Source organism: Bidens hawaiensis, unplaced genomic scaffold, assembly GCF_021521415.1.
Source record: "Bidens hawaiensis isolate Kalapana, Puna unplaced genomic scaffold, B.hawaiensis_p1.1 tig00006068_1, whole genome shotgun sequence".
In the NCBI taxonomy this organism is placed as follows: domain Eukaryota; kingdom Viridiplantae; phylum Streptophyta; class Magnoliopsida; order Asterales; family Asteraceae; genus Bidens; species Bidens hawaiensis.
Genome location: NW_027491401.1, coordinates 183,266 through 193,567, shown reverse-complemented (window position 1 = coordinate 193,567; position 10,302 = coordinate 183,266). Strand labels below are relative to the sequence as shown.

Below are 10,302 nucleotides of genomic sequence, written 5' to 3'. Positions count from 1 at the left end.
TGTTTCTTCTATGCTTTTTTATTTTCTTTTTGTTTTGTTTTGCATAGTGTGAATTCTAAGTCACTGGTTTCTTCTTTTGCCTCACATGCTATTCTTTAAAGTTTACTTCAATGGTTTCTCCTTTTAATTCCTAAGATTCTTCACTTCCATCAATAATTTCAGAAAGTAGAAACATTTGCATTTGAACAAATATTCCATATAAGTTTTATATATAAGATATTGCATTTGAAATGAATTCACAGTTTCACACTAATTATCCAATGTCACATAAAATTGTCATGATAGTTTATATAGCTATGTTTTTCGTGTTGTTAACCCAAGCCGGTGATTAATTGAAGTACCAATTGTTGGTTCAAGACCAGGGCATCAACGTAGTCTATATATAGGCAACAAATACTAGATCAAATAAACAATTGAAGGTAAAACTAACCCCTTAAAAGAATAAAAGGCACATATACACCCTGTAAAAGTCTATACTACATGTCAACAATAAGGCAAGACACATAACAAAGACAAAAGTTATACACTATTTAAAAGTCTATAACCTTAGTCCGACATCTCCAAGAGCTCTTGTTATTCATAAGTCTCCATAACTTTTTTGCCTAATATTTGGGCAATTAGGTCATATGTCCTAACTCTCCACATCGATAACACATTTTCCATACTGCCGCTCGACGATGTGCACATCCTTTCCACATTTGAATCAAGGGAAAGATCCTACCCTACACATTCCTTTTGCGAATTTTATGGCACTTATACCGAGTCTTGTTCCCTGTCAAAGGACAAGGCCATTATGGCTCCGGAGTTAACTGTTTGCACTTAAAGTGTGACGCAACCATTGTTATTATCTATTTTTATTTTCTGGTAAATTCAATATACATTCGATTTATAAATATTATATAATACATGGCGCCTCGCATATGTGATGGCTTCGCTTCACTCCTCGGCTTCAAGGACCTAAGCGCCTAACGCTTTTAAAAACTAAGCGATCAATATACAAGTTAGTTCTTGGTTAATCTAGTAGTGACTTTCTTATGTTTTCTTTATTGAGCAGGAATCAAAGCTAACTTTTCCAGTGGCAAATATGGAAACGGGACTTGGAGATGTAGAAATTACCGTCCATAGTCTTCTTGAATGTTTAAAAAAAGAAGAAAATCAGCCTAAACGGTCGGCACCATCAATTTACAGGGTTGATAATATCCTTAAAGATCACAGCCTGAGTTCTTACAACCCTCGGGTGGTCTCTATTGGACCTCTGCATAGAGAAGATAAAAACCTGCAAGCAGGTGAAGAAGAAAAAATCGCTCATGTATTCAGTCTATTGAGCCGTTTAGATTTGACACAAGAGGAGACAATGCAAGTGTGTACTCGGAAGGTGAATGCTTCAATAAACCATATCAGGTCTTGTTATGCTGAGACAATAAGCTACAATAACATCGAACTTACCAAAATGATGGTTATCGATGGTTGTTTCATACTCAAATACATTTACAGGCTTTCCAACCCTAAAGAATCACATTTGGGAAACATGACGTTTGTAATGCTTACAATCTATGACCTGGTGCTGCTAGAAAACCAAATCCCCTTCCTTGTTCTTCAACATATCTTTGACTGCACTATCGCAAAATTTGATCAAACAGCCTCTCTTATTAATATGATCCATCCACTTCTAGAATATTTCAACCTGTTTATAGAACACGAACTTAAGAGCAGCTCAAACAGCACTCCTCATCATATTCTTGGCCTTCTGCATGAATGTTACCATTACAAAGATGCTGTTTCATCAGCAAATTTAAATTCAAGATTTCCCTCGGTAGTAGAACTGGACAGAGCAGGGGTGAACTTTAAGCGTGCCCGATATACAGAATGGCCATTGATGATGGAAGTGAAATCACATAGGTTGCCATGCTTTTCTTGCTCTTGGGGTAATCCTACTCTCACAATGCCAGTATTGGAGATTCATGATTCCACTGAGTTGATTTTAAGAAACCTCATTGCATATGAGCAGTATTCTGATAATGTATCTCAATATTTTACATCGTATGCCATCGCCATAGATATGCTAATAGATACTCGAGAGGACGTTGCCACGTTGGTAGAATCAGAAGTCATTATTAACCGTATAGGGTCAAACCAAGAGGCTGCAAACATGATAAACAACTTATCCAAAGTAGTTTACTGGAGAGATTTTTTTTATTATGATCAGTGGATGGAATTAAATCGGCACTACAATGGTAAGTGGTCCAAAAATATTGCGTGGTTGAGGTGTACTTATTTCAACAATCCGTGGAATATCATTGCTCTATTTGCTGCAATCCTTCTATTTGCTCTTACGATTGTTCAGACTGTCTTTACCGTTAACCCTGCGTGAAGCAAGTAATAGATTGTAACTTGTGATTGTGAGTTTTATCTTCTTTCATTGCAGTATGTATGAGTGTTTCGATAATAAGAGTTCAAACAATGTAATATAAATGTTGTATAATAAATTTGAAGTGTGTCAGGCATTCATGATTCTAGGTTCTGAGTGATCGGTAATCGATTATGGTTAAGTCGGTTATAGTTAAATTGGTTTTTAATAATAGTTAATACTTAATAGGTACAAAACTAAAAATGGGCTTGAGTTGAATAGCTGGACATTTGAAAACTGGGACTTATTATTTAAACATTCTTAACTAGTGTTTATTCAAAAATTGTTTTCATGAGCTACAGTTAATTTTAGGCTAACTACTATAGAGTTTGAGACACAAAATACCTTGTTTTAGCCTCTGTCTTCTTGGATTAAGATGAATCTTGAAAACCACTTTGTTAAGATCCTTATAAACAACCGACGATCAATTATTAATATCATGATGATACATACATTTATGATTCAAGCCGGCTTGATGTATGTGTATGTAGTTTAGGTGCACATGATCTAGTTTGTGTGATATGAACGTGATCAGGTTTTGGTGTCTAAAACTTTGTATGGATTCAAATGAACTCGATCTTGTTGCAAATAAACACCTATGATCCTTGTTAAAAATTCAGTTTTGAAAGAGAGAAGGATTAAGGTTTTAAGACATTTTTGCAACATCATCACCGTCATCCACGTGTACGAAAACACGTTTTGTTTATAAAAAGATCATGTATAATGAGTCTTAGATGTGATCTAAATGAGATTCTCATAATCAAATACCATTTTAGAATAGATCTTAATGTGACATTCTATGTATATGAAAAGTGTTAACATTATGTACTAGTCTTATTTTAAATACATGGTTGTCACATGATCAGCCTCTTGGCCTAATAGGAAAAAGGTCCAGATGCTATTCAATACATTTTAACGAACATAACTAAACGTACTGAAAGTAGCAAGTATAATAGCATTTCATACACCATGAAAAATATAAACCATTCATTTATTCTTCAAGATCTTGGAAGCTTGCTACGTTCGCTCCTTATCATTAATATTACATATAGCATACAACACCTTGCCCATCCAATCCACTTTAATTTGGCACCTCAAGCTCGGCAATTACAAATTTAGCTGCGAACCTTCTTCATTGCTGACACTACCCTTATACTTAGCAACCAAACAATCCGTTGCAAATAATTTGCTACTCAAAAACTTAGTATATCCTCCCATAACAGGCACAAACCTAACAAGAAGAACTTAAGTCTGTCCCAAAACCCCATCCACTTAATCACCTAACAAGAAGAACTTGAACTTGAGATCAAGATGCACGAAGAAAGCTTCATCAATGATCATGATTATGTTTTCAACTCCAACTACAATGTTGTTGGTGTCTTGAACCTGAGTGATTGTTGTTAAGGAAGACTGCCATTTGGAACATTCGGTTGATGGTAGAATGATGCTTTCACCATCAAAATGTGATGGACATACGGTGAACAGAGTCAAAGCATAAGGCAATTATAGTCTCTGTTAAGTTTTCAAATAAATGATTTTTGTAATTAATTTTGGCAAATCAAAAGATTTACTATTAGTAGGCTTATCGATTGCCTGACATGAATTAAATAACGTGTCTATATATAAAACATATCTCATGTATCTACCCTCAAAATCATAATATTACCAAAAATGGCTCATCAAAGTTCTGATGCAAACATTAAGAACATTACCTCTTCAGGGAGCTGTTACGATGATGCGAAGACCACAATAGCAATGCAAAGTCTTTAAAAGTTCGTCATGAGAGCGTCCACTCAAGCCTCAATGCCTACAAGGAACAACTTGATCGGTTAATCGGGCAACTTAACATCACTATTGACCTCCCGAATTTGGTTTACTACAGATCCCAAATCTAACAAGATGAGAAGATTTACAAGGCTATGGACGAAGTTAACAAGGTTGTCAAAAAAGCCAAAGTTATGAATGTTGATTTCCTGGATAAACTATGAAATGAGGATTTTGTGTTTCGAGTTGTCGGCTATTACAATCACCCGATTACCTTCATATTTGACCGGGTTTCTTAGCTTCGCCTTTTTTCCAACCATGTGGTTCGAACACGCGGAATCAACAATCCAATCATCCAATGGATTGTCTTCGGTTTCGGTGTTCGCAGTTAAGGCCATCACATGTTCTTCGACTGTAAAATTGGCTTCGACATCCCAAGCCCCTTCTTCTCGAACTATGGCGGCATTTCCTTCATCAGCCGACTCCCCCGGGAAATCTTTGGACATATGTCCACGTTTGCCACAATTATAACACTTACATGGAAATCGCTTACCGGATTTTCCCGACTTCTTGTCGTTCATCGGTTCCCGTTGATTTGAGCTTTGTCCGGATTTGTAGTTATCCGACTTCTTGTATCGGTCGTTCCACTTTCGTCATTGATTCCATTAAGGAAACTTAGCCACCAAGTATGACTTAGTTTTCTTTTAAGTCTCTTTAGTTATGATCTCCTCCAAACCAACTATTTGAGATCAAACCGAACCACCCTTTACCTTTAGCCTCAAGTGTTGCTCATTTAACAGCTTCAATGTGCCTTATGTGTTCTATTGATTTAGAAGAATATAACATAATAAATCATGGGAATTTTTTTGTTCTTGATTGTGTGTTCATATTGATTAGCTTGCTTTTGAACATTTTATAATCAAAATAATTAGATCCGCAGACAAGTTTGATAAATGAACTTGCTAACAAGATTAATCTGTAATTATATATATATATATATATATATAAATAAAAGATCAAGATCATGAGAGACTTTTTTGAAATTGAGAACCATGAGAACCATTTTAGACCACAAAAAACCCAAAAATAAAAAAAATCATAAAATAAAAACACAAAAATGAAAAAAGTAAAAAAACCAAAATTCTTATTTTAACATCCCGGTTTCATAAAAAAAATAAAAAAATAAAAAAAACTCGGTTTAGCCAAATTATATACACATATGTATAATATATACATATATGTACACTTACATGATTTTTTTATACACATGTGTATAATTTAAGATAAATGACACTGTACATATGTGTATATTACGTAACTAAAGATTAAATAAAATTATACATATGTGTATAATACGACGTTTTTTTTGTTTTTTTATTTTTTAATGAAACCGGAATGAAATATAAGAATTTTGGTTTTTTTACTTTTTAAAAATTTTTGTTATTTTCTGTTTTATGATTTTTTAAATATTTTTTTCAAAGATGTTTTTAGTGGTCCAAAATAGTTCTCAAAGTTCTCAATTTGTAAAGGGTTCTCTTATGATCCTTACCCTATATATATATATATATATATATATATATATATATATAGTTATCCATAGTATTATTCAATTATATATTAGTTTCTAAGAGAAAGACCGTCTTCTTTAATTTCCATGGTTTCTTCTATGCTTCTCTCTTTTTCTTTTTGTTTTGTTTTGTTTTTCATATATAGTGTGAATTCTAAGTCACTGGTTTCTTCTTTTGCATCACATGCTATTCTTTAAAGTTTACATCAATGATTTCTCCTTTTAATTTCTAAGATTCTTCACTCCCATCAATAATTTCAGAAAGTAGAAACATATGACAACCATACATTTGCTGTTGCTTCTTAAAGTTAAGTTAAAATTAATATTCCAGATAAGTTTTAAATATAAGATATTGCATTTGAACTGAATTAACACTAATTATCCAATGTCACATATAAAGATGTCACGATAGTTTAGATAGCTATGTTTTCGTGTTGTTAACCCAAGCCGGTGATTAATTGAAGTACCAACCGTTGGTTCAAGACCAGGGCATCAATGCAGACTATATTGGCAACACATACTAGATTAAATAAACAATTGAAGGTAACACTAACAAGTCTATACTACATGTCAACATTAAGGCAAGACTTGAAACAAATACAAAATCTATACACTGTTTAAGTCTATAACCTCAGTCCAACCTCTCCAAAAACTCATGTTATTCATAAGTCTTCATAACCTTTTTGCCTAATATTTGGGCAATTTGGTCGTTTGTCCTGACTCTCTACATCGATAACACATTTTCCATTCTGGACATTGCTTGATGATGTGCACATCCTTTCCACATTTGAACCAAGGGAAAGATCCTACCCTACACTTCATACATTTAAGGATTTACATGGTGGTATATTTAATATAGAGTTAATTTATAAATATTATATAACACATGGTGGCTCGCTTACGCGATGGCTTCACCTCATGCCTTGAATTTAAGGACCTGTTGTCTCAGGCGTTGTTTGTCTAGTAGTGACTTTCGTGTGGTTTCTTTATTAACATATGTGTGGAATCAATTTGTTTTCAATTATTGACCAGGAATCAGAGCTAACATTTCCGGTGGAAAACATGGAAGCGGGGCTTGGAGATGTAGAAATTACCGTCCAAAGTCTTCTTGAATGTATAAAGAAAGGAGAAAATTAGCGTAAACAGTCTGCACCATCAATTTACAGGGTTGGTAGTTTCCTTAAAGATCACAACCCAAGTTGTTACAAACCTCGGACGGTCTCTATTGGACCTCTGCATAGAGAAGATCAAAATCTGCAAGAAGGTGAAGACGAAAAAGTCGCTTATGTATTCAGTCTATTGAGCCATTTAGATTCGACACATGAGGAGACATTGCAAGCGTGTACTCAGAAGGTTAATGCTTCAATAGACCAAATGAGGTCTTGTTATGCCGAGACAATAAGCTACAATAACATCGAACTTACCAAAATGATGGTTATCGATGGTTGTTTCATACTCGAATACCTGTACAGGGCTACTAAACCTGAAGAATCTAATTTGGGAAACCTGACGTTTTTTGAGTTTACAGTTTATGACCTGGTGCTGCTAGAAAACCAAATCCCCTTCCTTGTTCTTCAGCATATCTTTGACTGCAATATCGCAAAATTTGATCAAACAACTTCTCTTATTAATTTGATCCATCCACTTCTAAAGCATGTTAACCCGTTTAAAGAACACAAACTTAAGAGCAGTTCAAACAGCACTCATGATCATATTCTTGGCCTTCTGCTTGAATGTTACCATTACAGAGATGCTGTTTCATTACCATATTTAACTTCAAGAATTCCCTCGGTAGTAGAACTGGACAGGGCAGGGGTGAACTTTAAGCGTGTCCGAAATACAGAATGGCCATTGATGATGGAAGTGAAATCACATAGGTTTCCGTGCTTTTCTTGCTCTTGGGGTAGGCCTACTCTCATAATGCCAGTATTAATGATTGATGATTTCACTGAGTTGGTTTTAAGAAACCTCATCGCGTATGAGCAGTATTATCATGATGTATCTCAATATTTTACATCGTATGCCATTGCCATAGATATGCTAATTAATACTCAAGAGGACGTTGCCAAGTTGGTTGAATCAGAAGTAATTGTTAACCGCAGAGGCTCAAATGATGAGGCCGCAGACATAATAAACAACTTATGCAAAGATGTTTGCTGTAAAGTTTTTTTTTACTCGGAGCAGTGGGTGGAAATGAATCGCCACTACAATAGTTACTGGTCCAAAAATATTTCATGGTTGAGGCGTACTTATTTCAACAATCCGTGGAATATCATTGCTCTATTTGCCGGAATTCTTCTATTTGCTCTTACCGTGGTTCAGACCATCTTTACCGTTAACCCTGCCAGAAGCGAGTAATAGATTGTAATTTGTGACTGTGTGTTTTATCTTCTTTCATTGCAGTTTGTATGAGTGTTTTGATGATAATAGTTCAAACAATGTAATATAATTGTTGTATAATAAATTTGAAATGTGTCAGGCATTCATGATTAGCTGTAAACCAAATGAATCAAGAATACTAGGTTTTGAGTTATCGGTAATCGGTTATAATTAAATCGGTTTTTAATAATAGTTAATAGGTACAAAACTAAAGATGGGCTTAAGCTAAATAATTGGACATTTGGTAACTGGGACTAATTCTTTAAACACTCTAAGTGACGAAAATCATTTTCTGACAAACAAGTGATCTTAGTTTCTATTTAAAAATTGTTTTCATGAGCTACAGTTAATTTTAGGCTAACTTTTATAAACTAACTCAACAAAGTGTACATAAAACTATTACTTTAGAGTTTAGCTTCTGCCTTCTTGGATGAAGATGAATCTTGAAATCCACTTGTTAAGATCCTTATAATTAACAGCCGATGATCAATTATTAATACCATGATGATACATATATGTGTATGTAGTTTAGGTGCACATGATCTAGTTTGTGTTATATGAATGTGATCAGGTTTTAGTGTCTAAAACTTTGTATGGATGCAAATGAACTTGATCTTGTTGCAAATAAACACCTATGATCCTTGTTAAAAATTCAGTTTTGAAAGAGATAAGGATTAAGGTTTTAAGACATTTTTGCAACATCATCACCATCATCCACGTGTATGAAAACATGTTTTGTTTATGAAAAGATCACGTATAATGAGTCTTAGATGTGATCTAAATGAGATTCTAATAATCAAACACCATTTTAGATTAGATCTTAATGTGACATTCTATGTACATGAAAAGTGTTTAACATTACGTACTATTCTAATTATAAATACATGGTTGTCACATGGTCGGCCTCTTGGCCAATATAGTAGCAAACTATTCAATACATAACGAGCATAACTAAACTGAAAGTAGCAAGTATAAAAGCATTTCATACACCATGAGAAATACAACCATTCATTTATTCGTCAAGATCTTGGAAGCTAGCTACGCTCCTTATTCATTCATGCGAGAAACGTGCAACGAACATGAAATGAACCATTAATCTATCTCTTGCATACAATATGATGATAAAGATATTACTAAGAAATTGAAATTTAAACTTTGGCACCTCAAGCTCGGCAATTGCAAATTTAACGGCAAACCTTCTTCAAAAACCTTCTTCAGTAGAATCGGTTTTGCCATTCAAAAGGGGGTGGCGGCGCTGCTTGTTGCCCGCTTACCTGCCTCTATATTGTAACTGGATCCTTTATGTTAAATTATTCAAATATTGAAAAAAACAAAAAAACTTACTATGTCCTCCCATAACTGGCATTAACACACACATTTTCGCCTTGCTCACAGAACTTGAACTTGAGATCAAGATGCGCGAAGCAATCTTCATCAGTTATATCGTAGTTAAGGATTCTTGATTCCGTTTTGTGATCAGGACAACGTTGGCAATGATCTTGAACGTGTTATCAACTTCAACTAGAATGTTATTGGTGTCTTGAACCTAAGTTGTGGTTGTTAAGGAAGACTGCCATTTGGAACCTTCGGTTTCTGGTGGATGTCTTTTGAGAACCGATTTTATAGTTTTGTGGTTAATAAAGAGAATGCCAATGAATTGAACCCAAGTAAAGTCTCAACACAGGTTTTGGTTCCTCTCGTCGATGAAGTGGCCGTTGATGTGGAGGTTGTCGTCGCCTTGCCCGCAACAAGGCAAAAATATTTATCCTTCTTTCCATGGAAGTAGAAAATGATGTCATCCGGATTAATGACGCGAGGATCTTGGCACACCACTCCAGGCATATCACAACCTTCATATCATATGTATGAGCTACTTGAGATTCACTAACTAAAAACTTGAAACAAGTAAGCTTTAACAAACTCGAGTGTAAATTAAATTAAATAAATATGTTTAACAAATGAGTATAAACCTGAACTTCATGTATTGAGTTTGACTCGGTTTATCTGGTTAAATAATAATTTTTATATAATCAAAATTTATTTTATAAAAAAGTATATAGTTAGTTACATTATAACTATAGTTATATATAAAATCATGAAAAAGTTAATTAATTAATATATATACTTTGTAAATATATAATTATACAAGTATATAAAAGAATTATATATGCATATCAATAAAATA

The 10,302-nt window shown here is 34.1% G+C and overlaps 2 protein-coding genes across 2 annotated transcripts; both read left to right on the top strand.

The window, feature by feature from the left end:
• The first annotated feature begins 969 nt into the window (after positions 1 to 969).
• Positions 970 to 8,613, top strand: LOC143631376 (putative UPF0481 protein At3g02645). The gene is made up of 2 exons (XM_077100158.1): positions 970 to 2,755; positions 8,526 to 8,613. The coding sequence occupies exon 1, from the start codon at positions 1,085 to 1,087 to the stop codon at positions 2,369 to 2,371; it is 1,287 nt and encodes a 428-aa protein (XP_076956273.1). The 5' UTR covers positions 970 to 1,084; the 3' UTR covers positions 2,372 to 2,755; positions 8,526 to 8,613.
• LOC143631402 (UPF0481 protein At3g47200-like) lies at positions 7,167 to 8,096 on the top strand. Its single transcript, XM_077100173.1, has one exon. It carries the CDS (start codon positions 7,167 to 7,169, stop codon positions 8,094 to 8,096), a length of 930 nt encoding a protein of 309 aa, XP_076956288.1.
• Positions 8,614 to 10,302: the final 1,689 nt, after the last annotated feature.

Excerpts from the sequence above, each read along its gene's own strand:
- LOC143631376 (XM_077100158.1), top strand. The coding sequence starts at position 1,085 with ATGGAAACGGGACTTGGAGATGTAGAAATTACCGTCCATAGTCTTCTT.
- LOC143631402 (XM_077100173.1), top strand. The coding sequence starts at position 7,167 with ATGATGGTTATCGATGGTTGTTTCATACTCGAATACCTGTACAGGGCT.